Raw genomic sequence first — 25,750 nt, 5'->3', positions numbered from 1 at the left:
TTTTTTGTGGTTGCTATATTTAACTTCGAATTATGCTCTTCTGGGGGTTGCGTACAGGTGTATGCGCGTATTTAAATACCAACCAATGCCACCTGCTTTGGTGGCACGTTCTCGTGATGTGTTTTTGGTATATTCGCTCCAAAACGCTGCACTTTCAGAGCTCCCAATTTCGAGCCTTCCCATAATCCAACAAAATGGCTCCGTAATGTTGTCACTTGTTACTGAGAGAAAACGGTATTTCAAACTCCCTCCCCAATGTGCTCCTCTCGGTGCTGGTTTTCAAGCACACGGTAGTCATTTAAAAAAAAAAAAAAAAACGACCCCCCAGGCCCATTTATGTTCGCTTCCCAAACCAAAGGCGCCCTCTGGCCGGTTTCGGAACGCGACACCATGTAACGCACACCACCCACCACCATCAACCGTGGGCTGTTTATGTTGCGTTATGCTGCGCTGGCTTTGCGAGAGTGTGTTGCAATTCAGCCGAGATAATTCAACCGCCGGTCTAGCACACCAGCCAGCCAGCCAGCCAGAGCCAGCCCGTAGATGGTGCGATTATTCTTCACCACGAGCTTTCGATGCTCGGTGCGAGCATAGGCGGTGGGGGAGTGTTTGATATGTTTGTTTATGTTTTACTACGATGCTTCATGTTTCGTTGTACCGCGCATCGCGCTATGACGCACACCACAGCAGACGCGCTAAAATTCTGCTCTTCTCCCCTTGAGTATTGCATTATTTATCGGCGAGCGAGAACGCGAGAAAGAGCGATTTGATCAAAAGAGCGAACACGTGCAATCTCACGATGAGATTCATCTATTTTTTTTTTTTTTGGTAAGAAAGAGAACCAAAACGGCATTCAATAAAGGTCTAGGAGACGTCGTCACACAGGCCATTGTGTTTTGAGCATCGATAAATGAACCGACCCGGATAACTTTTACTTTTTATACATCGTGCGATATGCAGCGGACGATCACATCATGATTCTCTTGGTGCAGCATACTGCACCGTGTTTGTGCTATGTTGCGTTCTGTGCCAGAGAAAATAGAGCATACGGTGAGCATATTTCTGGAAGCTCCCATTTTGTATGAAACCTTCGTGAAATTCGTGAAACACTGCATCCGGAACTAGCTGGGGTGGGTTTCACACGCGAACCTATGCCAACATGTCCTGTTTATGGGAGGGCATTATTTTTTTTTTTCGCTAGAAGCCCGCCAGCATAAGTTTTTCGGTCCCCTGCGAAATATGGCTCTCTGAGGCGAAGGACAAACAACGCTCAAATTTGGAGAGATCGCTTTTCGCATGGTCCCACTCTCGCTTCTCCCAGTTACGGGCTGTGTTATGCTAACCAAACAAAAAAAAAAAAAGGCAAACCAACAACCCCCCACCCTCCTCGGACACACACACACACACAGCTGCACACATACGTAGTCTGTTGGCACAAATCCAGGGTCTCCCGTCGAATGTTATGTCTGGCGGTTGTGCTCGTTCCGTCTCTGTCGCTCGTGGAGCATGGAGAAAATGGTTGGAAAGTACAACATATTGGCACCCGCAAGAGACCTTTTCGTATTGCCAGGAGGGATGAAAAAGCCCTCCCTAACCCCGCGACTACACCTCCTTTGCTAGCACTCCAAAAACACGGGAATTGTGCTCACGAGAGGAGACCCTTTTTGGCGGGGATCGGCCGATATGCAGAAACGGAAAATGCTCTTACGAGAGAAAGCAAGAGAGACTGAGAGCAGAGCGATCGAGCTCCCCTTTTTTGGCTTTCGTATGTGTGTGTGTGTGTGCAAGCTGTCTCTCTCTCTCTCTCTCGCACGGGCGTGAATCCATTGTGCGTTGGAAGCCAACAGCATATGCCCACGACGGTCTCTGGCTGGCTGGCTGGCCGTGTGTGCCGTAATGCTGCCCTGTGGCCATGTGTCCCCGTGTGTGTGTGTTGGGGCGCGGAGGATTGGCTCGAAATAACTGCATTGCATCGCCGTGTGCCGTACATTTGCTCGTAGTAAAGTGCGGACGTTTGACTACACACCATGTCATCGTCGTCGTCGTCGTCGTCGTCGTCATTGCCGCGAGCCCGCATGGCGTAGTGGAAAACCAGTTCGTTGTTGCCGTCGTCGATGAAAATTCAAACCTTCACCACCTCAACCCCGCCCTTCTCCGCGTGTGTGTGTGTGTGTGTGTTGTGTTCTCGTACGGCGTCTCGTCACGCGTTCGCAAGAAGATTCCGAAATAGGGAGCAATTTGGTGAAGAAAAAAAAACCAAAAAGCATAAGCACAAGAGCAGCAAGCCCCCACATGCGTAAAGACGCGAACAGACAGATAAGTGCGTGAAAAGAAGCGAAGTACAAAGCACAAGAAAAACGCCTCCACTCGCAGCTGTTTGCACGCGAGGAGCTCAAGAGAAATAGAAACTGCAGCAGGAGCAGCAGCAGCAGGCATCCTGGAGGGATGTGAACAACGCTGTCCTGTAAAAGTGTCGTGTTGTGCCGTTGCATCGTTTCGATCGTTGCAAATTCGGTGCAGGTTTTTTTGGGTGAAAGTTTTATGCTCACTCACCTTTCGATCAAAAAGCGCAAGTGATCGTGGGTCTCTCTCTCTCTCTCTCTCTCTCGTTTGGTTGCATTCGCTGGCTTATCAGCAGCACAGAGCAGAAGGAGTTTGTTCGGTAGCATTGACAGCAGTGTGCGTGTGTGTCCCGTGGCCAGGACAACCGACTCAGCAGACTGGCCCCAGGAAGCAGGCGTGTGTTTATGCGCCCCTTTTTGTTCTTCCTTTAGTGGCGCTCCCCACACAACGAACGTACGTTTAGTGCTAGGCACAAGAACCGAACCGTGCCATCGTGTGGCTGATTTGATTGATACGCCGCCGCCACCGCCACCATTTGATCGTGGCGTGTGCGCTGGGTCAGGAAATTAGAACGGGGCAGCCAGCAGCCAGCACGAAAAGGTCCTTCACACACCGGCTTCTGTGACCTGCAGCAGCAGCAGAAGAACACACACGCGACATCCGGCACACGGCACCGCACCGCATCGGCCATTTTGGTTTCGTCCGTATTATTGATTGTGGCTCGGCTCTTGGGTGGGTCGTCAGGGTTGCCCTGGGACGTCCTGGTGCAGCACCGCCAGGTTTCGCTGCTAGTGGTGGTGTACGTGAGCGAGGTTGGTTGGTTGGTTGGTGCATGAATGTAGGTGCAGGTGTCCGCCCGTGGTTCGCTGCACCAGCAGGAGGAAGCTTACCGCGGTCCAAAACCCGGTGGTGGTGTGAAATGTAAAGAGCGAAGGGGTGTGTTGTTGTGCGTGTGTTGTTGAAGAAAATTTACGGTGAAAAAAAAAACAACACCAGCGACTCGCCAAACACCGACATCCGGGCTCGTGACGTGTGTGTGTGTGTGTGTGTGATTCACGCAAAGGGCTTCCACAGCCATCGGAATGGTCTGATCCCTTTTGATGAAGGTGGCAAGTTTTCACGACGAGTGGTGATTTTCTGGAGTTTATTGCTTGTTTTTTTTTTCTTCACCCGTGCGTGCTCTCTCACTCTCTCGCTCGCTGGGCCCGTCGTTATCATACTCTCTCTCGCTCTCGCGTCGTGTGCGTTTGTGTGAAAGTGTTGCCGTGTTTCGTCGACATCTTGCGAGAAGAAAATTCGTGCGAAAACCTTGCACGAAAAGTCCTCATCCACGCCCGGGATCTCATCCCAGCCCATCGAGTGGGCCATCCAGAACGAACCATCCACCGTCAAAGTCTGCAAGGCCCGAAGAGCGCACGGTTTTTTTTTGCTTTACCTTTTAATTCCCAATTCCGAACTCGCGAACGGCATCGAAGATGAAAAGCGACATCATGGCCATGCACCAGTGCACCGTGTCCGGCAAAAAGGACATCCTGCGGGAGGTCGTTATCAAGTACATCGATCACTTCTACCCAAAGTAAGTGGTGCAATGCACACTTTTCTCACTCCCCCCAAACGCGCGGACAAAAATCGAACTCGAAATTCGAAGCGCACGGAGTATTACTCTGCAATATTAATGCGACATCCGGGCGTGGACGGCTCGAAGGATCGGGGAGGAGGGCTAGCATAAACGAGGGCTACCAAAACCAGCACACTAGCGACAGTTACCATCGCGCGATGCATTTGTGGGGCCGAAACAACCCCCCCCTGACGGTGGTGGAAATGCGCGGAAACGGCGTTTTTCCGCTCGATTCTCGATTGTGCATGGGAGTTTTCCTTTGCACAACCATTCACCCACCACCGGTGGATAGTGAGAGTGAAATGGGCGAGAGAAAAGTGAAATCTGTCGCAGCACCACAGACCAGGACGATGGGCCTCAAACGAAGCCGCCACCCGGTCGTGCCCTTTTCGAACAGCAGCACATCGAATAACATCTCCTGCGGCTGCGACAGCGGCGATGTCCTTCGATCGTGGAAGGTTTTTTTTCGCTCACTGGAAGTGGATTTTAGAATGGGACGAAACGCGATGGTTGGAGCGCATGGGCGGCGGGCACAAGAGGCACAAGAAAGACGTGTGTGTGTGTTTGCGCAACCATCTATCGGTCTATGTTCGTCTGCCGCCCAAGGAAACGCTGCTGTCTGTCTGTCGGTGGCACAGAAACTTACCGTGGTGGGCTGAAAAACTAATAATCATGCCTTGTGCACGTGGGGAGAGGGATATTGATTGATGCCTTTCAACATGCTTGAAGGGCCTTGCTTTTGCTGCAGTGGCGGTCAAAATGAGTCCCATTTTTTCGCATGCGTTTTTTTCCTCTTCTTCTGCTGTGTGGTAGGGAAAAAATGTGGCACACCATTTAATTTCGCTTTCGTCGTCATCGTCGTCGTCGTCGTCGTCTTGTTCGCGATAATCATAGTGGCGAAGGTTACCAACTGGTTTTTTTTTGTTGATATAAATTGATGGATGAATTTTTGTGTGCGTCTAACACAATCCCGTACAGTGTTGAGCAACATGTTAGTTTGCTAAAACTTGTCCGAAATATGGTAGGTTGAAACGCCACCAAAACGGGTGTCATTTGAAGTTACAGCAATGGCTTCTGTCAGATTAATTCCAAAATTTGTGTAACCCGAACAAAACCTGCAATCAGCTTTGTAAACTCGTTTACTAGCCTCTAAACTCTTGATCCTGCGATGTTGAGCAAGTTATAAACGCTCAAGGGTACGCAACATTGTGTCAATTGATCTCTTTTTTGTTGTTGTCGATCCTCCATGATCAGACTCCTGGCCTGGCATGCAATTTTCACAGGCTCGCTTGATGCACTTAACCCTCAGCAGTCGTTTGAGGCCGTTCAGTTTTGAACAAATAGCAAAGCAGATCGAAGAACAACGTAAAAACAAGAAAATGACACACATTTCCAGGCGCGTTATGCAGGCGCAGAAACGCTTCGCAGATCTTGAACTTGGTACCGTTTGTTTTTTTGGTTTTATTTCCATGTTTAGGGCCTCGCCAAAGAATCACCACCAGAGCAGAGACCGTGCCAGAAAATGGTGCCCCTGTGTTCGCTCGTTTCGCAGTGTGTTATGCTTACGGAGTTTGCTGCACACGAGAAGCCACTGGCGGCCAGCAAAACAAAAAAAAAAAGCTTCGTAAAGGCAGGAGGGGTGTTATTTAATTCCCCGCTCGCGTTCATGGTGAAAAAAGGAAAGGAGAGCAGAAGGGGGATGGTGTGAAGTATTAATAAAATGAAAACATAACAAACCAACCGATCGGGAGGCGAACGTGCAAAACAAAGCGAGAAACAACAGATACAAAACACCACCCCCACGGTTGAAAAAGCGGCTTACGGGCGATGGTGTGGTGTGCGTTCGTTTCGCGATCACTGCACGCGATAAAACAGGGGTGTTTGTTTCGCGCCTCGCAAATTAAAAGCCCACACACACACACACACACACACGCGCGCTGCTGACAAACCGATTCGATCGATTGTTCCATAATGTTCCCGTGTCTAATGACACGAACGGCTACCGTTTACACTCGTAGCCGAGCGCACTCTTCATCGGTTAGATTTATACGACGGGATCGGATCGAATCGAATGAGATTGACAGGAGGCAAGAAGTGGTGTGAATTTCGTGCGCTGTTTTAAAATTTAAATCGCTCCCCCCCCCCCCCCCCCCCCGGCTGTCGATCACGAACGGTTTCTGGTTTCGCGCGTGACGCGCCTTTCCCAAGTATGCGTCCTCGAGAGAGCGATACGACGAATGTCGGCCTTTTCTTACACCACCACCCTCATCAGCTCATTTGTTCCCTTTTTCTCGCTCATGTTCGCCATTGCAAAACCAAATAAACGCAGTGTGTCGGTTTGCCGGACAGCTTCATTTGGCACACCGCGTGTACAAAATCCCGGATCCCGGGTAATCGGCTTCGCTTTTTTGGCCACCCAGAGAAGCCATGTGTTTTGCGTGAAAATAGCTTAGAAAAACTGACCCAACCGTTCAGCGGTAAGAGAAGCTTTTCTCGGTTGCGTACCACCAGGGAGATGGATTATAAATGGTACGATTACGTTAGCAAATGCCCGGCACTCGGAGGAGACGTGTATAGAATAGTGCTTGAAAAGGTGGCAACCGTAAGCTGTTCGGAAGGAAGAACCACCGTAACACTCTTCCAGGGGTGTATACTTTCGCCCAAGCAAAGCAAATGGTGTGGAGTGGCCAAGTCCTCTTGAAGCCGTCGATCAACAATGCGCCACTGTAAGCCGCCGGTATCATCACCACTTGTGTCCCTCGGCGAAAGCGTTACGACGAGTCGCGTTCAGTTAGTTTTCACGCCACAAACGATCGGTTCTTGAACGGAAGATCATGCCGATGACGTATGCGGGACAGGAGACAGTACGATGACGAAACGATGCCAATTTTAAATCGCCCGTTTGCAGCTTGCAGCATGACAGAGCGCTGCGCAAAAGGCGAACAAGGTAGTCACCGTACACCGTACCAAATGATAGAGCGAGTCCGCGATACGGTGGGGGGAGTACGATCGAAAGCTGACTAATTTGTAGGCGAGCAATGAGGTTTTCGGGTGGGCTCCAATCATGTCAATATAAACGGTGTGTGTGCGTTTGTTTTTTTTTTTGTTTGCCTACCGTGCTATGTCAGTCAACTATTGTGTGCGGGATTACGTCAGATGCCACATGAGTTCGATCTTTGATCATGTTTTCTCGATGCTTTGAAGCGTATTTTTTTGCAGGAAAATGCTCTCCCCTAAACAGAAAACGATAGGACTAAGATCGATTCTACCAGCGCAACACTAACAATAATATTTAGCTTGTGTATTTTTATGCCACAAAATCAATGATCATATCTAGTCTGTTGTCTTTTTGCTGTATAAAACGATGACAGCATAAAATTAAAAAAAAATGAACTAAAGGAATAATTATTTTTGAAATAAGCTTTAGCGTGTGCTAAGCTAATTTACTGGCCACAAATTTATGGTTGCAGCTTCGCCTTTTTTCTTGAAAAGATACTGAAGTGGAAATAATTAAGTAATTCATTATATAGTACCCGCACGTCATACTCGAACGTTATCACGCATCCTTATTACTTTAATTAATTAATACTACCTGTCACGATCGCACACCGTCATCTTACTGTCGATAAATCCACTTCCGCCTCGTTCATGGAAGCATATTTTTAGAACAATAAGCATTTATCGCTCGAAGGCAATAATTTACAACCGTTTCTCATCGTCAGCCGACATATCGTATCATGGATTAACTTATCTTTTCTTCGTTCGTTTCAGTGCTTCGGGAACAAGTGCGGTCGCCATCGATAATAAAATCGAGCAAGCAATGGTAAGTCATGTCGGATTATTTTAGCTGTATTATACGCTTCTTTCTGTATTTCTGAAGAAAAAAAACGCGCTATGCTGCCAGAGAGCCAATAAAACTTTCGGCGTTTTAGTGTGTTTCATTTAGAACACACGTGACACGTCAGTCAGTTCGTGTTTGTTCTTCAGGTGCTTGCTGATAAGATGCGTGAGTAACCGTATCCTATTTCATTATTACGGTTACGACTAACGCAAATATCTCACAGTAGTGCAAAGTGGCGAGGAAACCTGCAATAAAATGACGAATTCTATTTTTGGAAATTATTACTAACTCTGCTGGCCAGTTTTGGTTAAATACTGCGCTTATCAACCCCCGAGAAAGTGCCACATTTTGTGTTTTGGAGTTTGCCAGAATATTTCAAAAAACGCCTTAAGCTCCTTTTATCCACGATAACAGGAGCCTTTCGTTCCGGAGCACCATTCAAATGTGTTATCAATTGAACTGGCTTGGGACTGTTTTGATTCCACTCCTCCAATGTACGATGATGATGTCACGTGGCAAAGAAACGAGCAACTAAAAGTTGTTGTTTTTTTTTGTAAACAGATCGTTCGTTATGATTTCGTCATGCCTCGCCAGGCTTATCATTGCCGCCGATGGCAAAGATGGAAGCCTCGAACTTAAACTCTGTGTTTTTGCTAGTACATTTTTCTTCTTATCCTTTTCGCTTTTCCGATCCGCGTTACGCACGACAACGCGCCAGTGGCAGCGATCGTGGCCATTTTCTTCGCTCCTATAAGAACTTAAAAAAAAGAAATAAACGATGCAACGATGCTTGCCATTGCAGTATCAAATTTTATTCAAACCCTCATTTGTATAGCCTCGAAATGCTTCGACGTGGATGGACAGTTGTTGAGTTGTTTCGTTCATCTCACAGCCTCGTAAACATAGCGTTTGCTGATAACACCGTTTGCTGAGTTCGCCTGACACCTTTGTCGAGCAGAAAGCACACAACACCACACAGCCCGTTTTGAGGAAGGAACGTTGGGGTTCCGTTCAGATCACCCCGGCTGATAGGCCGTTACGCTTTGCCAGTAAACAACAAACAAAACATATCACTTGTGGTGGTGGAAGGCTTGTTGTGGGGGGGAGGGCTTGTAATTGATTTTCTTGTTCTTTCACAAAGGCCCTTTCGGCGCATTTTACCTTGTCTGTTGCGCGCGTATTAACAGGCTGCGGGTATTAGAAGCAGATTACTGCTGGTTTATAGATTGAACCGGTTGCATCCACCCCATGTATTTGCATTGACTTTTATGACTTGTTCTTCGTGATACGACTGATTGCGATTGTGCGAGAATACCTTGATGTGCTTTGCTGCACTGAGGTGGTAGTACAAATATATACTTTATTTTTCCTTAAAATTTGTCTATGTTTTGTTTCCTCTTAAAAGCGGAAAGCCAAAATCTGGTAATTAAATTTGAATAATACAGTGTGAAAATGTTGTATTGTTAAATCATAAGTCAAAGGTCCACGATCGTGCCGACATTTTCTTGAAGACTCCATATTGTTTTTTTGTTTTCCATTCGAGAAAAATTGTATTTCAATCATTTGAAAATTTTAAAATAGTTTCCTGAAAATTCCAGGATCCTAAAATATTTCATTTTTGTTTAAATCTGTGTAAATCCTCTTCACAAATGGTTTTTTTTTCTTGAATCGCATCATTAAATCCTCCTTTCTACGAGTGATCAAGTCATGCGACTTTTTGATGAATTTATGCCCTACTCGGCATGCACTCCTGGCGCCCGCTGTAGACGAAAAGAAGGAATATCAGCACTTTCTCCATGTAACTGGCGGCGTAGGGATTTGGGGAACGTGTGTGGATGTACATGTGATGTTTAATTTTTTTTTGCAAACTTATGCAGGAATGCCGTTCTTTCAAGTAGGTCAATCCAATTAACGATTGCGGCTTACTACCGTGAGGTGTTTTCTTCCATATCCTTGTCTGCGTTGTTTCATCGCAATTTTTTTCCCCCAACCGTTATGCATATGCACTAGTGAAGGATTTTCATGTCGATCCAATGTTACGATGTGCCATTTTATGTTCATTCCGACGGGCAGACGATAACCAAATAATCGTTCCTTTTGAAACAAATTGTCGACATACCCAGTGAAAAAAGTAATAAAAGTTGTGAACCAACCCGGTCACTTTCTCATGAAATTCGAAATTAATTGAGCTCCCTATAAAATTCCAAATTTCGGCTTTTTGTGAGTGTATGGTAATTATGTCCTGTACGAGTACTCTTCATTGTTGCTTAACTTGAACGCTAAGTTTAGTTGTAAATATTTGTCTGGTAAATATTACACAATTTCTTTGAACATGTCATATCTTCCTCTGAACGTTTATGCATTGATAACAGCCTAACCTCGACCTTTTCGCTAACCATCCCAGACAACATTGCTGTACGGGTCTTTGAAGTATGACGTCTGAAATCGTAATTTAATCCCAAACTCTCAGAGCTAATTATCGTTTTGTACCTTTGCTCGCGCATTTCTTTGTTAAAGCACACCTCACACAATAAGTCTTACACACACCGCACCGTTATCATCTTATCACTCCGGCTGGTTCCGTCTATTAAAAGTGTGTACTTTATTCTCTCCAGCGCATAGTATCATGGCACATGATGGAACTGGATTGAACTAGTTATGTTTTTACACTTCCAGCTGAAAAAAGGCAGACAGCAGCAGCAGGCACACTCGTTGGACTTCTGGGCAACACTTTCAATCAGACGGGGCGGGCTTATCAGTGGGTGTTTTTTTTTTTTTTGTAATGTTTTTGATTCGATTTTTGGCCACGTTTCGGGATAGACCGCTTTTGACGGGTGTTTTCAGTGGAGTGTTTTTTTTTTGTTGTTGTGTGTGGTGATATTTTATTCCGCTCAACAGACGATGTTTTTTTCTGTTCTGTTGCCTCCTTTTTGGTACGCAAACAAACAGGGAGCTCACGGGCGACGCGAGATTCATTGCCATCTGGCATTTCGATAGCTCAAAACGTGAAAATGTTTACATGTTTCGCCATTTTCTCAAACCGTAAGCTTTCTATTCGAGGGTGAAGAGATAAGCAAATTCATGCATGAGAAGATGTAAGCACCCAAAACGAGAGAGAGAGAGAGAGAGAGAGAGAGGCCAAACACAATCATTTGCGAGATTGCGGTCGATTAAAGGAACGGTGCAATAGAACAGTGTCGAGTGTCACGGGACGGGGTGGTAGCCCTTCGAAAAAAAGAAGGGGGAGGAGAGAGGGTGGCACAAATTATTATGGCCTTTTTTTCACCGTTTTATCCACCCCCCCCCCCCCCCCCCGGCCCTTCTAATAATGGTGGAGAAGTGGAGGTGACACTGCACGCTTCCTTCCTCTATTTGCAGTCGTTGTGCGCCTGAAAGTCTAACGTGTGCGAAAGGGCCCTTAGTACCTATAGCGTGAGATGACCTTCACATTCTCTCGAATGAATCGATCTGAATCGCCGTCACTTGCTGCTGCTGCTGCTGCTGTTGTTGCTCCACTCACTACTGCCCTTCCCAGTGACGTCCCTTCGTCTGCGATCCCTTGGAGTGAAGGGAGAAAAAAAGGGAACATTTAGGACGGACAGAGAGAAAGGACCTGTTATTTTGTGCACAGTTTTAGAGAACCAAACGCCCCTGCTGTTTTTCGATCATCGCCACAGCCTGATCTCTTGCCTTCCATCAGGTATCAGTAGAAGGGCTGCGGGAGACGACTGTTTTGCTATCACGTCGTGTGCTCGTGTCGAGAAGGGAAACGATTAGAAGGTGTGGGGTATTTTCTCCCTCACCCAGCGAGAGAGAGAGAGAGAGAGAAAAGAAAAGAACGGCATCGTTCGAATGACATTCACGGCCCCTAGGGAAGGGGATTGCGCTTCTTGAAAAAGAGGAGCATCAGCGATATCGAGATAGAGCAGAGAGTGGTGGTGCGATTTTTATGCACTCCCGCAAATGGATGACTTATTTTTCACCCATTTACGGGAGAAGCGCTGTTGGGTGATGGGGAGACAATTTTCCACGATCGCGCTCACATTTCCCATTGCGAGTCGGTGTGAGCGAACTGTGCTCGGTGAGAAGCAAACAGCAACCGGCAGAGTAAGGCCCCATTAAACCCACCGTGAGAACGAGAGAGAGCGAGAGAGAGAGAGCAGTGCATTGAAAGAAGAGAACGACCCCATGTTGGGGTGCGTCACTGTGCTATCGCTCGCCATAAAACTGCTCACATCCCGTCACTAGACAATCAGTCGCCTTTCGGAAGCCGTTGTTGGGCAAGCGTTTGTTGTGTTCAGCAGGAGCGTTCGTGTGAGCCTAGAGCTGTGTTATTCTTGCTCAAGCAGTACCGGGTGTGGGTGTGTGTGTGTGTGTACCATAACCGGTTCGCGGTGAGCCAGCAGGCACTTGCAAGCGATAAGCGAACGATCCCTGAACTGAAAGAGACTGGCCTATCCTTTTCGGTGCGTGATAAGCACGCCCATATTCAGCGCATTGTTAGACGTGCCGTTATCAAATTGCCGCCATCGTCCTTGTGAGGTAGACGTGTGGGGGTGTGAGTGAAAATCACGATCACACGTGATCAGCGAGTGTTAGTTGATCAGCGAGAGAGAGGTGCTGTTCCGAGACACTGCCCCAGACACGTCGCGATTGTTTTTGTTTTCTTTGAGCGAAAGGACAAAATGGAAACCCTTCCTGCGATAAACGATCCTTACCCGGCACTATGCAGTGTGCTGAGACAACAGCAACCGGCACAACCAAAGCAACAGCAGCAACGATTGGCCGAGAACTGGCTTTATGAGATTAAACAGAAGGGCCAGGACAGCACCTACTACGTGATGGTGCAAAATGTGAAAGTAAGTAAGCTCCTGGACAACAAACACTTCACGACGCCACGTGCAGCAGAGCGCGGTTGGTGGGGCTTGTCACCGCAACCTATGGAAAACGACACCACCCCCCCTTTTGTGAGCGGTCGCAAGTCGTCTCGAACGCGTATTATTAAGTACCGGCCGAAGGCAAGGCACCGTGTGTGTGTGTGTGTGATTTACCCACCGATTTACCCGACTCCAGGGCCGGGTGTTCTGGGCGGCTCATTAAATTTAAATTGTACCCCGGGTGCGTTCGATTAATATTGCACTGAAACGAGGCCTCCGATAACCTTCACCTCCCCTTTTTCCTGTTGGTGGAAGAGGGGGAGGGTGGAAGGTGCAAGAGGGTGAACCCCGCTCGTACTTGATGAGTCACTCGGTCGGTTGGAGTTGCAGTCCAGAGGTACACACACGGGTAATCGTCGGAATGCCAGAACAACACCGCTCGGAGGTCTCGAAATATATATATAAATTTTCCGGACACCCGGAAAAAGGAATTTAGGGGGTGGTCGAATTTTTCTTGGTGGTAGATTTTTACCGATCCGCGAAGGAAATGGAGAGGTGGGGAGGCATTTATTTCCCGCAACGAATCACCAAATTACACACACCTGTTTGTGGTTCTCGTTCCATCGATCGCGTGGAGACCTGTATGGTCCTTGAACTCGTGTCGCCCTTAGTTGGCGGCAGCGAGAGGATGGTAGTATTTAATATGCGAAACCAGGACACAAAGTTCATATCACCAGCTCTCGGCGTCGATCGCAACACGTGAATTTTCTCCCTTCGGCCACATTTTTGGTGTCGAAAAATAAAATTCCTTTCTGGTGAGGAAAATTTTGTTTTTTTTTTTCCTTTGCTCTTTTGCCTTCCTTCCAATCCCGCCTGATCAATCAACGGTCAACAGGAGGGGGCGGGTGGGGCATATCGCGCAATCGAGGCCACGGAATCCGCACCATCCTCGACGGAAAAGGCCACACGGCCGCGTTCGTTCGCTTCTGTTGATGCTGTTGACGATGGGCTGGAATTGATTTTAATTGAACGGCGGCCCAAAGCGCAGGGACTTTGCGTGTGTGTTCCTTTTTTTTTTCTTCTATCGCTAGTTTTTTAAACGAAGTCCGCACCTCGATCGACGGCATGGGGGGTGGGGGGGGCCGACCAGCAGAAGGATATAAATAGAATATGTTAATCTGTGTTTTCGTTCGTTCCCGTCAGCAATCGCCTCGAAAATAGTTCATGCTCATCGCTTTCGTCGACATTCATATTCCCTTGGTTGTCCCAGTACGGACGGAAATTGTGCTCTCGAGCGTCACAATCGCTAACTATTTCGAATTTTGCACTCAAAGCGGCCGCAGAGGGGCTCGGTTTGTCGGCGAAAAATATTGGCTGATAATTTGAAACGGTCATGTTTGCTTTGCCCATTTACAAGGTCGAGCGAATCTGGCTGACGATCGTTTATCACGTTCCTTCGATCGATAGGTTTTTCGGACTTGGGTAAATAGAATCGTAAACATTACCTTTTCCCCTCATTTCTGCTTTTTTTTTTTGGTGTTTGCTTCCTCGATGGTGTGATTACTTATCGCGCAGGGGAGTTTGTAATGGAGTCGCATGCGTGTGTAGCAGATCTTACGTTGGGTTTTGTTTTCGTATCTCGTCTGCATCGCCCGAGGAAGAACTGGTCTGGTTTGGCTAACAAACATGCCCCCTCTACAAGGGTGGGTTTTGTTATCTTATCGCAAGAAACTATCTATCAAGCGCTCCAAACCGTCATGCACTTTGGGATGTTGTTTCTGCTTGTTTGTTGTACATTTTGTCAGATTTTGTAACTTCTGTTTTCCGAGGTGCCTGGTCTGGGAGAAGAAATAAATTTTCCATAAATCAGGTTTGGGGTTTTTTTGGTGTTGTATTTGAGAATTATTATTGTTCAAAAAGCCCCCTCCCCACCAAACGAGGAGAAAATAATAATTTCTTGTCTGTGCTTCTCGGTAAACATCTCCATTGCATCATTGCCGTTCTCGTCTCGCAAAAGGACTACAACTTGACGATGGTCCATTGCATGAATGATGAGACGAATAAAAATAGCATGACATTGATCGTGTGCAGTGAAGCTTTCCGCCAAGAAATACTACTGACTCCCGCCATTTAGCATCAATTAGCATCGCCAGACAAAGACCCAACCGGCGTACGTACCTTGTGACACAGGGTGATTTGTTACTTTTTTTTCCCTCCCGCAATGCCGTCATGGTTTTGCGTCGCAATCGATCAGTGATCGCGATGATGACGACGATCATGGTGTGTTAAGTGGAGTGCGTAAAATATGGCGGCGGCGATGACGTTATCAAAAAGGCTCACCCAGACCCCGAGGTGTGCGGCTGTTGTCACTCGATCCTGTTAAGCAAAGTGGTAGTTGGTGGTGGTGTGATCAACTCCACAAACACCGGAAGCATTGATGATTCAAACAATTAGCGTCAATTATTCGTCATTGACTTTCGAAGGAGCGATCGATTTGCGGAAATGTGCCGTGATTTTGTGCTGCCTGTGCTGTGCGGGAAAGAATTTCTACATTTTTTTAATGCATTTCCGGACCGCTCAAGTATTTCAACTCGGGAATCGTAATTTATTGTCAGTTTTTTTCATGGACTCATTGTGCTTTGACATTTCCTTATATGGTGCGTAGTATGTTGAACGATTTCAGTAGCTGTTCGAATATGCGTGCCCTTTTCAAAAAAAAATGCAACATTACTTATATTGTTTCTTGTTTCGTTCTCTCTCTCTCTCGCTCTTTTAGGATCTGGTTAAATCGCATCTTATGTTTGCTGTTCGCGAAGAAGTTGAAGTACTGAAAGAGAGGATATCCGAGCTAATGGATCGCATCAACCAGCTCGAGTACGAGAACAACATTCTCAAAGCGAACGCGTCACAGGAAACCCTGGCGCAACTGACCACCGGCGGTAGCACCGTGGCAGCAGCGGCAGCAGTTGCTGCAGCAGCAGCTGCAGCAGCAGCACAGCAACAGCAGCAACAGCAGCAGCAGCAAGTCTCGTCGGCGGCAGTCACAACTGCCGGTTCCACCAAAGCTCCAACCTCCTCGGCAAACCCTGCCAATGGTTCCGTTTCCTAAAGCCTACGTGTTTCGAAAAGGCCGTTAGACGTACACTTGACCTAAAGACTACTATTATTGCTACTACTAGCCGCGGCAAGTAGCAGCGCTTGACCGAGAGCAACCGATGCGTGTAGAAAAGAAAAGTCGCCAATAGTTCCAAAATACGGCTCACGTGTGTGCCGTATTCTCTCCGATGCACACACGTGGAAATTGTTTGTCGCTCTGAGCGCTGTGTTTCGATGCTACTTCCTAGTCGAACCGGGGGAAAAATCCGCCATTCTGTGATTGTTGACGTGAGCCAGGCGTGTGGGATGATCCGACACTGTCCGCTCCGACATCGGCTGTCCCCAACTCCCCCGGGAGAAACGAGGCGTAAAAGCGGTTGCTACTCGGGCGCAACAACAACTTCTATTCCAATTCCCTTTAGTATTAACTTTTTGCCACACTGATTCTGTTTTCTCGCTGCAGCAGGATCACAAGATCGCGTTGTTGTGTAGAACATCAAACCGTGTAGATCAAACCATGCAGAGTGAGGCGAAATTAGGTAAACAAAAGCTCGTGAAACCGCGCGAACCGATACAAGCACATGAGTAGAGGAAGCGATGACAGCGGCAAACAGGAATTGCTCTTTGCGTGGTGTTTGCGAGGATGCTCGAACCATTGAACGATCGAATTAACTATTCAGCTTTACGCAAACACAAGTGCGCCTACAACAAAATTGCCAGCATTGAAAGCGAACCGAGCAGGGTCTCTTTAAAAACACACAAAAAAGTTTACTAGCCGACCGACGGGTAGAGGAAACACGAGCGAAGAGTTTATGTTTTAAGGGAAAGGAGATAATGTTGCCAACGGTTAGAGGACGAAGGAGAAAAGCAAAGCATTAAACAAAAAAAATAATACTATAATCCGTAGCACACCACCACTTCGTAGAAGTAAGGAAAGCGTACTCGTTTGAGAAGCTGCACCATTGACAACCTTGACTAAAAAGGCATCGAGAAAAGAAAAGAATATATGTATATCTATATCGGCACCAATGCAGTGCGCAGGGCCTAGTTTTGCGTGGACAGCGAAAACGAAAAATGCAGTCGTCTAAATTTTATATAGGGCAGCAGCCTGCGCATGACACGTGGTAATGAAACGCAGCTTTTCGAGGAAGGTTACAGGCGCGAGGTAAGCGATTCGTTGCGAAACGCTAAAAAAGGAAGCCAACAAACGGAACTGAGATACGTTAAAATGTGATTTAATGATAGGAAGTGACTAGTGACAGAATAAGGCAAAGTGTTGTAAATGGAAATATTAAAGCGCATAATACAATAATCCACCACACGCTCCCAAAGCAAACAAACAGGTTAATCAAATGCGCTCTGGCGAGTAATAAATGAAACGCCCCCCGAATATGTGCTGGCCGTAGTCCCAGCATTAGGCAGCAGCAATGCTTTTGCGTGCTTTCGTTTTCCAAGTATTCATGTACCGGTTCTAACCTACCACGCTCCCGTATCTGCGTTTTGCATCAATTTGTCGTATTTGTTGTCACTGAAAAATGCAGTTTACAGTTTATTGGCTACTTACCTTGCGCGCTGGCAGGCTTGTTTGTATCGATCGCTAAACAGAGCAGAAATCAACAAGGAAGAGCTAGTCTGAGAAGGAATCTTCCCCCCATTTGCGCTGTTGCATTGGCGGAAGGCGATATACGTTGTTAAATTATTTTTACCCCCCTTTCTTTGCTTTTTGTCCTATTGTTCCAATGTGCTTAGGCTAGAGCCAAGGCGGTAAAAGTTTAGATGGGGGTGGGTATCACGTGAAAAAGCAGGTCTTTGTGTGAACAGCGGGATTTCAAGAGAGAGATTATAGCGAAAGTGGAAGTGTGGAAGAGCATGTATGATTGGAGGCAAATAAATGTGATTCGTTTGTACATAATGAAGATAGGAAAAGGTTAACGAAACGGTAGAGATTTATCGAGCGAGTGAAAGCACGGGAAGGACACCTTGCGCTTTCGTGTCATAGGCGCTTGGTTGGGAGTGGGATAACCCGAACCTATACCGAAGAAAGGGAATGCGATACGACGAGGAAGAAGAGTTAGATATCTATGGTCCGTGCGTGCTTTTTAAACACATGCTTGTTTTTCGCTCTGTCCGTAGACTATTTGGTACCAAGTACCAGGCGCGATGGGCGGATGAATGCAAAATAAATAAAAAAATCAAACCACTGTTATCGTAATTGCATGCCGCAACACGCAGCAAGAGAAAACTAACTAAACCCTAAACGGCTTTTGATCATTAGCGTTTGGTTCTGGTGGTTCTGATGCTCAAGCAGAGCAGTAAAATGCCACAGAATTGTAATGATATCATCACCCGCGCGCATCTCTTGTTGAAAGCAAGGAAGACAAACCCATGTATTCGTCGAGCACTATAGAGAGAGAGAGAGAGAGAGAGAGTGGATGGTGTAATTGATGATAAAAATATAGTAGTCGCCTTCATCGCAAATGTATGTTATATATTTTTTATCGAACAATGCAACCATACACGCGACCGATGAGATGAAATAATCCTACGGCGAATTCACGCATTTGAGTAGCGGAAGCCGAGAACGAAGAAGTAAGTCATATAAGCATAAATATATAGATTACCCTTATTGCTTGTCACCCGCGCCTAGCGTTTAAGTTTAATAGGAAAACTGTTTTATTGAAAACCTTACAGCAGGGAAGAAAAAAAATAATCTACCGCAACACGCAACAGGGAATGGAAAGGAAAAAAAAATTAACAGACGCGCGCGCGAAGGAAGTACGTTAGCGGATGGCCGATGAGGGCATCTGCGGAAGCGGAAGCGTTTTTCTGTTCATTTTTACCACTTACGACAGCGCAAGCCCTTTTATTTACTCTTTTTTTTTATTTATTGCAACAAGTTCTCCTTCGAAACGATACTACACTAAAGCAAAATGCAAAAGAAAATACCAAAAAAATCAAACAGATCACGTATAGAGAGAAGAAAAACGGGAAGTGCATAGAGTGTAGGGAAGAGGCGCGGCACTCCAGCCTCCCCCATCGCTGATGCTGGGTGATGTGAGGAAACCCAGCATACGGTGGAAGTGCGGAATGCACCAGAACAGAGCATAATAAATTTAAACAATGAATGAAAACCAACACCAGTGTTTGAAACTATTCAAGTATAATCACAAAACCTTTTTTTTGTCTTAAGCGATATCATCGAAGCTTAATTGCTTTATTGCAGGGCCGACTAAAAGCTGATAAGTAGCTACTAAAGCTATGTTTTGTTTGTTGCATTTTTATACACATATAAATATGTATGTAACTATAATGGCCGTTGCGATTTGCGTCACTTTCGGTTCATTTTGTCAGTTTCGGTAATTGCGAAACAATCGCTATCCGAGCGTTGGCAGAGATCTGCTGCTGCTATTACTATTATATCGCCGGTCCATCCGATACCGGTATTCGTTTTTGGGGAAGCGCAATCCAGCTGCTCCGTTTTAAAAGTCCGTTTCCGGACTCATAGGCCGGTTGGGTTCGTTCCTAGGCCGGCTTACGGGCCCATTTATGCTTTCCGGTGAAGTCGCCCGAGGTGAAAACACCTCATTGCGTGCGTAATTCCGTCGCAAAGCGCTGTTCGGTTCCGGACTGGCCGCTTGCAGCTGGCTGTGATAATCACTTTCATCGTCGCTATCGCTTTGCCCTCGAGGTAAACTGGTCGCCGAACGGAAATCGAGCTGCTCCTCAACATCGCTTGAGTTCTCCCGTCTGGGTAGCTGACGGACAACCTCGGCATACGCTATGGAGTTCGTTGCCAGGGGTGAAACGGACCGGGCCGCGTAGGTTGGTTGCGTGTTTTGGATGGTCTCTACGGAAGGTGTTCCGGAGTCGTCTGAGGCGATCAATGTTGCGGATTGTACATTCGACTCGGATGTCGTCGACCGATCGACCGTGTCCGGGATCATCCTGTTGTTTAAGGGAACCATCTCCGTCATGGTTTGCGTCCGAGCTGGTGACATGAAGCGCATCTCAATCGGAGAACTAACAGGGCGGTAAGTAATAGGGGAGAGGGAGAAAAAAAAACCCAAACGTCAGAGAAAATGTGGAAAAGTTCTTATCTACTCGTAGGTTGATTGGGAAAACTATTACAGGAGCACCGCACCGTCGCTTACCGTAACAATCCAACGTCGTCCTCGCCGTACAACGCCATATCCTTGACGAAGTAAAACACCACCATCTCGAAGATAAGCCCCACGATGATTAACGCAGCCGTAATCATGTTGAGAATGTTCCCGAATGCCGGTGTTTCGTGCAGAAAGCACTGCCGCTCGTCGGAGGACCAAAACTGGCACGTTTGAGCTGCAACAAAAAAAAACGTATCGAATGTACTACTCGAGTGCTTCGGTGGAGGAAATGTGATAACTTACTTGCCACTACCTGATAAATGACCATCCCGGGAAGGTACACCACCAACCCAACTAGCGTCAGCTCGAGAGCGAGTGCCATCGCCTTGTCTTGCGTCAGAACCGACCGCAAGGTTATGAGCACCTTACCCGTAAGGCCCGAGGCAAGCAACATGGCTACGATCACCGTCAATACCTGAAACACGATCCAGTACGGCTGGCAATCGTCGATTCCACAAGCGCCTTCGGTCGCATCACCGCCACTTTCCAGCACAATCTCTACGTCGACGCCACAGGAGCAGTTGCGGTATATGACGAGGTTGTTTATTTCTTCTCGATCCTGACATCCGGCGTGGCACGGTGAAAAATACGTGAATCGGCTGTCCACGGGGCAGACTGGCGTGAAGGGCACATTTTCCGCACACACGCAGTTCGATGCGCAGAAGGGTTTGATGAGCTTGCGGCCACGGTATGCTCCGGCTATTTGTTCTTCTCCACACGAGATGAAGATGTATGCTGGTGGAATTACAGTAAAGAGTCATGAAAGTGGTATCAAATAGGTGCGAAAGATGCCATTTGGCAATGCTCCTTACCTATGAACAAACCCGTGGCTAGTATACCGACAAATATGTTCCATCCAGCAAGTTTTCTGTCAGGAGAAAGAGAACAAAATCCATTAAACGAATGAGCTTATTGGGAAAATGATAAACCTGAAATATTAAAATTAAACTAAGAACTTGTAGAACTCCAAGATGATCATAATTCGTGACGTTCATTCGGTTCATTTAGCGATCGTTTATAGACATACTCAAAGAGCCCAAGGATGGACTATTCCGCTATAAGCCACTACTCGATCGCTGTAGGTTTTCTACAAGTCTTTATGGTGATTGATGTCCCCCGCAACAGATTATGTTGATTAATCCCAGTTGATTTCAATTCACTTCTTTGACCAAGTGCCGCGATCTATGATTAAACAGTTGCCTGGTTGCTTTTCTTCAACGAACGTTGCTTTTGGCCTGTTCAAATCTACTTGTTTTCTATTAAATGAATCACATCACATCACAAAATAAACCGCAAATAGATGAAACACTTCTGCGTATTGAGGGACCGACATCATCACTACTCGAACTGCTCTTGAACCAATTGCACAGCACACTAATTTGCGATCGTTTCAATATGTTTCGTCAAAAACTAATCTCTGTAAAGGTGCATATTCCAGCACCAGCATTCACAGGTCTCCAATTTGATCTTCCCCTAAAATCACTGAATTTTTGCACCACAAATGTTGCCATTTTGGCGTGTTCGAACGATCTCCACCAGCACTTGATCTTCCTGGGCATCAACCACCAACAACCCCCTTCCGAGGGATCACATACCTTGCCGAAGGGTTCGCATTTGCGATGATAAGCGCCGCAACAATGACGCCCGCTGCTGCCGCAAAGGGTCTGATCAGGTTGGTGATCAACCGCGACGTCCATTCGTCGTTTATACCGTCGGCTTGAGAGGTAGGCAGGAAGAACCGCGACTGTAGGTAGGATTGCTCGTGCGCGTGGAAGTTCACCATGCCCGTTTGGATGAAAACGAGCGCCAGGACGTTGCAAACGAGCACCTTGTTCGAGAAGATACGTCTCACACTCGCCCAAAGTGTGATGTCCGCGAGCCACTTGTCAGCGGTCGCGATCGATTGCATGCTATTGGTAATGGCCGTCTCTACAATGTCGTTGGCCGCTTGACGTACCATCGTTGAAAGTAACCGTTTCGGGAACAGCGAGATGGCAAACCCAAGGACGAATGTTAGCGGTCCAACGATGGCCCATCCAAGCCACCAGCCAAGGGAAGTTGCTCCAACGATCAGACCGATCGCTAGTCCCAACTGTGCTCCCCAGATCCGTGCCGCAATCACACACCCTTGGGGGAGGAAAAAAAACCGTCATTAGATAAACTGCTTCAAATCCACTCTGTGGGTTGCTTTACCTATCAACCCCGGACTGTGATGTGTCCGGACATTGTCGTCTAGGTAGCTAATGCCTAAGGCGTAGATGACCACGTTCGCACATCCAATCAGTACCTGAGCGATGAACATTAGTACCAGTGTCGTGATGGCATAAGGTCGATCCGTCACCAACTGGGACGATTGCTCCAGAACACACGTTTTGTTCATGTTGATCGCATCGATGGTGTTGCTCTCTGCCGAGCTGTGGGTTTAACGATAGAGTTAGTTATTGCACATACCAAACGTTAGGCAACTTCTTGCGTCTGATCACTAAAATCACAGGTTACTCGTTTCATACTCACTTATGCGTCACAGTCGGTATGATCAGCACTATTAGCCCGATCGCTTGCAGCATAAATATTGCCCCAAGCCACGAGATACGATGAAACCGATTACCCCAGTAGCTGATCAGGATCGCAAGGACACCCTGCGCAATGCCAGCTGTCACCAACAACCAATCCAGCACGATCGGATCGTAATTCAGCTCACTGGCGGCCTGATGTGCCGCTAACCGGAAGTAACTCTCGATACCACCACTCACAAAGGCAACCAACGAGAGACAAAGGACGAACATCGTCGAGGTGCCCAAACGGATACATCCTGGCCCATTGCAACAACTGCACGCCGTCACACCGCAATCGATCGATTCTGACGGATAGAGAACATCGATGAAGCAACAACATTCCAGTGTGTCTGTGTGCGTGTGGTCTGATAACGACTATCTATGGTTTGGGTGCGGACAGACTACGCAATCGCAACGGTGGTGAGTAATCTCTTGCTCCCACGAATCCCTCGTCATCACCTGTTGATTCTTTCGCCGGCCTACCTTGTTTGATGTTGTTCGCGTTGGCCTCGATGCGAGGCTGTCGTTCGGTGTTGCTTAGCAACGATTCTTGTCGGTTTATCATCGTGGACGTTGTGCTGTTAGCTTGAAATCTTCTTCACTCAAACACCATGCTGCTGGGAGCGGTTGTTTTGTCACTAAACGATTCAAAAATATGGCGCGCTTTTACCGCACTACGCAGGTGCAGTACTACGAACTTTCGCGGACTACCAGTGACTGGTGCGTAAAATTGTTGCGGTCGATTGTACGAGTTGTGCGATATCTACCGTCTTGCATGGTATCTTATCTTATCGGAGGGTTTTTGCTTTCAGCTCAAACACCGGGTGGTTCTACAGAGAAACGCACGCAATGCTTTTTTTACAAAATTTTGAAAATACGAAAAATACATCCATCCTGGAACACGACAAAATTGTGTTTTTTTATATGTCTTGTCGCTTACAATACCTCTAGTCGCTAACCGCTATGTATACGAAAACATACTTTACCACTAAAGTTATTCAGTGTTTTATATTTTCTAAACTCCATGTTTTTTTTCCAGCATGACTTCAGGTCTATAATTTTACTTAGTTCGATAACTGTAACAGAGAGTAATAAAAACAAAGCATATCCACTCATATGGTTCTGGCTGCTTATACATTTATGTTACACACATGTTGAAAGCATCAAATTTGCTTCGATTAGATTAGATAAAAATATGGAATGTTCGTACGATTAATCGTAAATGGTGAAATTATATTTCCGTTTGTCCTGATTTGTCACTTATTTTCTTCGTAAACCTAACACTAGTAATTTTTTACTATCAATATTGCTTAACTGTAGCCACTGTAGTGATTGAACAGTTTTATTATGTATCACATCATTAAATAGCGTTGAACCAATTATACAGTCACTAAACCGCAACAAACGTGATCACTTTAGGAGCATAGAATTATAATGCATGTATAAGCCTAAAGGAAGGGCTGAAGATGTTAAAAGTTACGTAGGAAACATTGTCGACTCTTAATTAAAAATAAAAAATGTATGGTAAATAACTAGGGGTTGAAACTTAAGCATGAATACCGCAGACTCTATCTATAAAATAGTATTTTAATCTTTATCGGAATGCATAATGAGATCCTAACCCATTTCGAATATTCAAAAATCTAACAAAAAAAATCTTTTTGAAGAATTACTCTACGAAAGAATCCTATTGGTATAGAACGACAAATTATAGCAAAATTTGCAGCTACTGGCATTCAGTTTCTTAAAATGTGACCAATTTGAAATCGGATGATCTTTTCCAGTACCGCACACAAACTGCTCACATGTTTGCACAGAGAATTCACGAGCATTTTTTTCGCTCGACGTACAAATCCGCCGCACAGATCAGCACAGAAATTAACTTAGCGGTCAGTGTATTTCAACCTCCCGAGTGAAACTCATGCTCAATGCGTTCCAAGTAGTAGGAATATGTCAGCTCGGCGAAAAAATAATGTTTTTTTTTATTTGCACGATATCAGTGTTAGCAAATAAAAATTAACAAATAACAAAAGGATTTATAACGATATCGCTACAATTTTTAACGAAAGAACGCCTTTTCACAGCCGATCACCTTCAGCACAGTTTACACAACCTACATGGTACAAAATTCGCGACACGATCGATTGAGCATCTCTGACATGCTCCACAGTGCCACATTCGCCACCGACCATCAAAACTCTCTCTCTCACTCTTTCTGTGGCTAGTTCGAGATCAAGTCTCGTGCGTGCACCACGTTTCAGAAGTCGTTAGGGCCACATTTGCGCGATGCCCCATGGTGTAGATTAAGTGAACCTATCCCAAATCGGGTTGGATTGTCATCATACCGTTTCGCGACTAGTGTAACGCTTTTCGGTAGTGATTGTGCATCGGTTTTATTGTGCCAAGCGAACCATTGCAAGTGAGCAATTTGCAATTAAGCATTCCAAACCGAATACGTGATACATTCTAGAAAGCTCATCGATGGACGATTCAGTTTGATGGTGATCAAAACTACTTTATTGTGTGGTGTTTCTTTTTTTCAACGTAACAACCGCGAACCACTTCCTTGTCCAACACCTCCCGTAGCAGTTCCGTAAACACACATCCGACCGAGGAAACGGCTCCAGAAGCACCGGAGGCAGAAGCGCTGATGTTATTATGATAATAGTGTGAAATTACTAGTGACCAAACGGCCAAACGGCGCTTCCTCTGGTGACGGTGTTGCCAACTTTACCCTTTTTTCTTTTGCTAGCGGAATGTGTGTGTAGAATTTTTTTTTTCACGCGTTCCATGCAATTTTGTAGAATCGTACTCTATTCGGTGTAGCTCCACGTGCAAGCCGTATCGGTGGAAAACAGCGTGATCGCAATGGAATGCTCTATCTCGCATTGTGGTCGGTGCTTGTGTCGACTAACCGGACCGATAATCATCAGGTCCCGCTTTCCTATTGTCATTGTACGGATTTAGTCGGGAAGGCAATGGAGAAGAAACAAAAAGTTCTATTCGCTAGGCCATGAATTAGGTGTTATCCAAACATATCTAAACAACCTTACACGCATATGGATGTTCGGGCAAAATTACCGATCGTTGCTTCCAGTAAATCCGCTATTTTTTATAGACCGGTGTGTGTGTGTGTTTTTTTGTTTACACTCAAGCTAAAGTAGTTATCTCATTTAGGCGTTTTTTCTTTTATTCCATGATGCGCGCTTGCGGTGTACGGAATGATTTGCAAATTCAGGCGGGCGATCATCATTGCC

At 46.3% G+C, this 25,750-nt stretch overlaps 2 protein-coding genes across 2 annotated transcripts in view; one reads left to right on the top strand and one right to left on the bottom strand.

Annotated features, from left to right (window-relative positions):
• The window catches only part of LOC128726379 (protein bunched, class 2/F/G isoform), a 36,585-nt gene extending 20,797 nt beyond the window's left edge, over window positions 1–15,788 (top strand). The window contains exons 3-4 of the mRNA XM_053820184.1: window positions 7,733–7,784; window positions 15,456–15,788. Of these exons, the coding sequence (XP_053676159.1) occupies window positions 7,733–7,784; window positions 15,456–15,788 (385 nt within the window). The remainder of the gene's footprint in view (window positions 1–7,732; window positions 7,785–15,455) is intronic.
• A 3,157-nt stretch (window positions 15,789–18,945) lies between these two features.
• On the bottom strand, window positions 18,946–23,058 carry LOC128724128 (solute carrier organic anion transporter family member 4C1). The gene is made up of 8 exons (XM_053817893.1): window positions 22,977–23,058; window positions 22,453–22,798; window positions 22,132–22,352; window positions 21,534–22,065; window positions 20,751–20,806; window positions 20,182–20,673; window positions 19,927–20,113; window positions 18,946–19,795 (listed from the first exon to the last, which is right to left on the bottom strand). Exons 1-8 carry the CDS (start codon window positions 23,056–23,058, stop codon window positions 19,255–19,257), a joined length of 2,457 nt encoding a protein of 818 aa, XP_053673868.1. The 3' UTR covers window positions 18,946–19,254.
• Window positions 23,059–25,750: the final 2,692 nt, after the last annotated feature.

This window comes from Anopheles nili, chromosome 3 (assembly GCF_943737925.1).
Source record: "Anopheles nili chromosome 3, idAnoNiliSN_F5_01, whole genome shotgun sequence".
NCBI lineage: Eukaryota > Metazoa > Arthropoda > Insecta > Diptera > Culicidae > Anopheles > Anopheles nili.
The sequence above is the reverse complement of the archived record's forward strand: the minus strand, read 5'-3'. Positions and strand labels throughout refer to the sequence as shown.